The 4,437-nt window shown below is 44.2% G+C and overlaps 1 protein-coding gene across 1 annotated transcript in view; it reads right to left on the bottom strand.

Annotated features, from left to right (window-relative positions):
- Positions 1 to 2,866: 2,866 nt before the first annotated feature.
- The window catches only part of asip1 (agouti signaling protein 1), a 23,952-nt gene continuing 22,381 nt past the window's right edge, over positions 2,867 to 4,437 (bottom strand). Inside the window, exon 4 of the mRNA XM_023415763.2 lies at positions 2,867 to 3,415. Within this exon, the coding sequence (XP_023271531.1) occupies positions 3,254 to 3,415 (162 nt within the window). The 3' untranslated portion in view covers positions 2,867 to 3,253. The remainder of the gene's footprint in view (positions 3,416 to 4,437) is intronic.

Consider the following 4,437-nt stretch of genomic DNA (forward strand, 5'->3'; position numbering starts at 1 on the left):
CCCCCCCCCCCGATAAACATCAGGGTTACAAATGAGGAGGTGTTTACAAAAAAGAAACTCCACCAAAGACGCTTGGGAGTAACCATGGTTACGAAAAGTTCGGACAGTTCCTGTTTCGGCCTGAGAGAGTTCACGGTTCGTCCCGAAGCTCGCTGCTGCGTTTATTATAGTGAGCTGTACCTGGAGAGTTACACTGCGAGAGGGAGGGGGAGGGGCCCAGGTGAGCCAGGTTCTCCCTAATGACCCTGAAGGTTCCTGCAGGAAGAGGCTCAGCAGGCGTTGTGTCCTGGTTCATTACTCACATTACAGCTGTTTCACAGTGAAAAATCTTTTTCAGTTTTCAGACTAAAATCCTTCATTTTTGATCGTGCTGTAGATGGTCATCAGTTTCCCACAATGCACAGAGGAAATGAAGGAGCTGCTCACAGCTGGAGGTGATTAAAACAAAGTGAGGATGGAGGTGAGGCGCCTTCTGTCAACACCCGGAAAACAGTCATTGTTTGAATAAGTTAAAGGTTTTACGTCGACCTGAGGAGGTCTGAAATCAGAGATTTAGAAAATACTAAGAGAAAAATAAAGTCAAGCTCCGCCCCCACCCCGCTAAAGAAATGAATAACTTCAACCTGAGACTGAAACGCACTTAATGCAAAGTTGAATTGAGCTGCACATCACATGTTTAGAGTCGTTACTTCTGGGAAACTTCGTTAAAAGTCCAGATGGACGAGGAGCCTCTCATGAAACCAACTTTTATTATGGTTCAAAATAATGAGCTGAAATGAGACGAGGCGCTGGCCAACTGTCCCTCTGCCCCTCCAAACACTTGAACCGGACCGTCACCCCTCAACCTCCGCTCAGACTCTGCTTGTTTTTGGAAAACAGTCTGAGGATTAGACCTCGGCGTTGACTCTACCTCTCACGAGGACGTCTTCCTAGAAAAACAGGCTGCGTTTATTGCTGCTTTGGGGCAGCAGATGTGCACATTTGACGGCTGTTGCGTCATTGACTGACGTGTTGGGGATTCAGATGAGTGAAGACAATTTAACGTTAACTTATGGGTGGTAATAAACAGGTCAGAGCTGTTTGAAAGTGAAGTTACCCTGACATTTCCTTAATCCCCTCCCTCGTGGTGCTGGAGGAAACAACTGTTTCGCCATCAGTCTTGCAAAACCACAACTGGATGACACTGAGAGACAGGAGAGCACGGGAGCCTGGATGGATTTAAGGCTTACAGTATTTAAGCTCTGCAGCGAGTGTGAGTGTCAGAAGTGTCGACACCAGGGAATAAGACGCTGCTGCATCAGGGCGACCCACGATGACGTGTCTCGCCACCATGATGCGGGCGACACAGCGAAGGCGCACATGCTTCAGTCTTTTCTGACAAAGCTGCACAACAGCGACGCGTAGCTCATCATCTGGGACGGTCGCCATAGCGAAGATGCTCTTGGTCAGAGGTGACCAACCAGTTACTCTTCATCCTTTGAGTCTTTTCTCTTATAAAACCAAGAAATACAGTTTGTAAATATTTCCCATGAATCTCACTTGTGTCTGTTGTCAGAATACATTTTCTCATTACTTTCAAATCTCCTTCAAATGTTTCCTTCGTTTCCCAGGAAACGAAGGAAACAAACGAAGTCAAGGTTGCTAGGCCACAGTAAGGGCGGGAACAGCTGGTGACGCTCAGAGAAAATCCTCCGTCGACTGTCTTGTGTCAGTTCGAAGACTGTAAATGCTTATTACTGTTACCATGACAACAGAAGTCTTCTAGAGGACAGCTCTCTACAGTGACACTGACACTTATTGATCTGAGGGTGAAGTTATTGATCTGAGGGTGAAGTTATTGATCTGAGGGTGAAGTTATTGATCTGAAGGTGAACTTATTGATCTGAAGGTGAACTTATTGATCTGAAGGTGAACTTATTGATCTGAGGGTGAAGTTATTGATCTGGATCAAACGCACACGGAGCCTGAGGCTCATTCAACAGTAATGAGCCGTCGTTCTAAAACAGGCTGTTGTGGTGGTTTGACATTGATCCTCCGGTTGTTTCAGGAACTCAGCTGATGTGAATTTTATTTAGTTAGTTAGCTAGTTTACTTTACTTCAGATGGTTTTAAGCTGCTCAGTGACCGAGACGCTCTGACCACGAGGCAGAGCAGCATTATCACTCCACTGTCACTGTCACTCTGCTGCTCATGAGAGTGTGTGAGGCGCTGGCTTCAAATGTTCATCCAGTAGTTTTAAATGACAGAGTGAACTCTGTTGGACTGTTGTGCTTCTGTTAGACCTCTCTTCCAGTCTCACCTGTGCTTCAGTTGTGTCCTCCAGAGACACAGATCTCACCTGTGCTCGATTCTTGGCCCTCTGTTTGCAGCTACATGCTGCTGCTGATCAGGTTTCCATAACACCAATATTTTCATATGTGAATGTATTGATCCATAAATCCATCAGACCTCCCCTCAGTCTCCTCTCTCACTGGATGTCCATTAACTTTAATGCTGAATAGTGACAGAGCTGCAGAGGAACTCTGTCCCTGCATGTCCCGTCTGTCTCTATCCAATAACGGCTCATTGCTATAACGAAGCTTTTAATTAGTTTTGTTTTATGCTTTTAATCATTTATTTATCCTTAACAGTTTCCCGTCTCTTAGTTTCAATCCAATCAAATCGAAACAATTTGTAATGTGTGATTGCTCTGTTTTATGTCTGTGGAACCTTTAGAAAAGTGCTGTATAAATAAAGTTGATTAAATCATGAAGAGTTCCACAGGCTGGAGGAGTCGTGTATTCAGAGAAGCTTTGTTTTTCCCAGACTTTGTTGCCACCTTTAAATGAAATGTGGTCCAGACACTGAAGAAAAGAAAACACCCATGTCACATAGTACAGAGATTTTATTCTTACAAGGCTTCTTAAAATATTTGATACCCATTAAAGTGTGATACTGCACATTTATGTATTTCTGTGTAAAAAATATAAAGCAATATATAAAATTATTTAAGCAAATAGATTCTGTTTCTGCATGCTAAAGCTCAAAGTACAATACATTTTATAAACATTTTATTTGTGAGTTTCATAGCAGTGCTACAAGCATTAGACCCTGTCAGAGGTTAGAGGGTTCACTGTGCTGCAGTCCTCTGTGATAAAGTGCTTTCATGCAGTGAAGTTTAGGCAAAGTTGCAGATGAAGGACCAAACCCAGGAAGCGAGAGGCCGCGCTCCCCGAGGTTAGCTTTAGCGTGAAGTGTGGTTCTGTTCGGACGCTCAGCAGCGAGGGTTCCCCATCCGACAGTAACACACAGTCCTGAAGAGCCGACACTGGCAGAAAGCACAGAAATCACAGCACACATTGCCTGGAGATTTACAGCTTCCCCACAAGGGAATGCAGTTAGCAGGAGGAGGGGGGCGCTGCACACCGAACTTGTTCTGAGAGAGAGAGAAAAGAAAGACAGAACACCAGATCAGACTGTTGCTCTCATCAGAAGAGCCAGAGACAGTTCAACACTGAGAGAACAGGAAACACAGTGTGTCTGAGCATGAGAAAATCTCAGCTCAAAGGTCGCCTTACTAGCCTCTTCTAAGCTTTCTGGCTCAACCTCACCTTCTTCCAAGGAGCATGGAGGAAGGAAAGTCTAAAGAGCTCTAAACTCCAGCAGCACTTGAAGTAAACAGAAGTTTATTAGAGCGACATGTTTCTGTTTGTGTGTGTTACCTCGCAGGAAACATTTCAATAAACTGAAAATATGAACCAGCCAATTACACGTGAACACATATCAGTCTTCTTCAAGGGTGGGTGGGGCCTACGGTCATGTGGCTGCCGACCAATCGTTGTCTCAGGGAATGTCCAATAGAGGACATGGTTGATAGTAGAGGAGTAGCAGTTCCCTGAACTCACACTTCAGTACAGACCTGGGTTTTAACTCACGGGTCTTTATGTTTTCAGTCACATGAAAAACATGACATTTCTTTACATTTTCTATGAATTTAACTTGTGAACTTGAAACCCAGGTTCAATACCTCATCCATGTATTAATAATAATATAATATTGTTGTGCTATCAAATAAATAAAATAAAGATCTGTTAAAGGGCAGCATGTAGAAAATTATTGATACAATTATTGATATTCTGTTTTCATGTTTGTTTTTCTTCATTAAGATGAATGTATCTGATCGTCTGCAGGAAGGGCAGATCTTTTTTTGCCCTTATTTTGAAAGTCACAGAGAGAGAGAGAGAGAGAGAGAGGAAAGGCAGGGAGAGAGAGGAAAGGCAGGGAGAGAGAGAGAGAGGAAAGGCAGAGAGAGAGAGAGAGAGGAAAGGCAGGGAGACAGAGAGAGGAAAGGCAGGGAGAGAGAGAGAGAGAGAGAGAGAGAGGAAAGGGAGAGAGAGAGAGAGAGAGAGGCAGGGAGAGAGAGAGGAAAGGCAGGGAGAGAGAGAGAGAGAGGAAAGG

Source organism: Seriola lalandi, unplaced genomic scaffold (assembly GCF_002814215.2).
Source record: "Seriola lalandi dorsalis isolate HSWRI2012SDOR001 ecotype SW California unplaced genomic scaffold, Sedor1 jcf7180002054557, whole genome shotgun sequence".
In the NCBI taxonomy this organism is placed as follows: domain Eukaryota; kingdom Metazoa; phylum Chordata; class Actinopteri; order Carangiformes; family Carangidae; genus Seriola; species Seriola lalandi.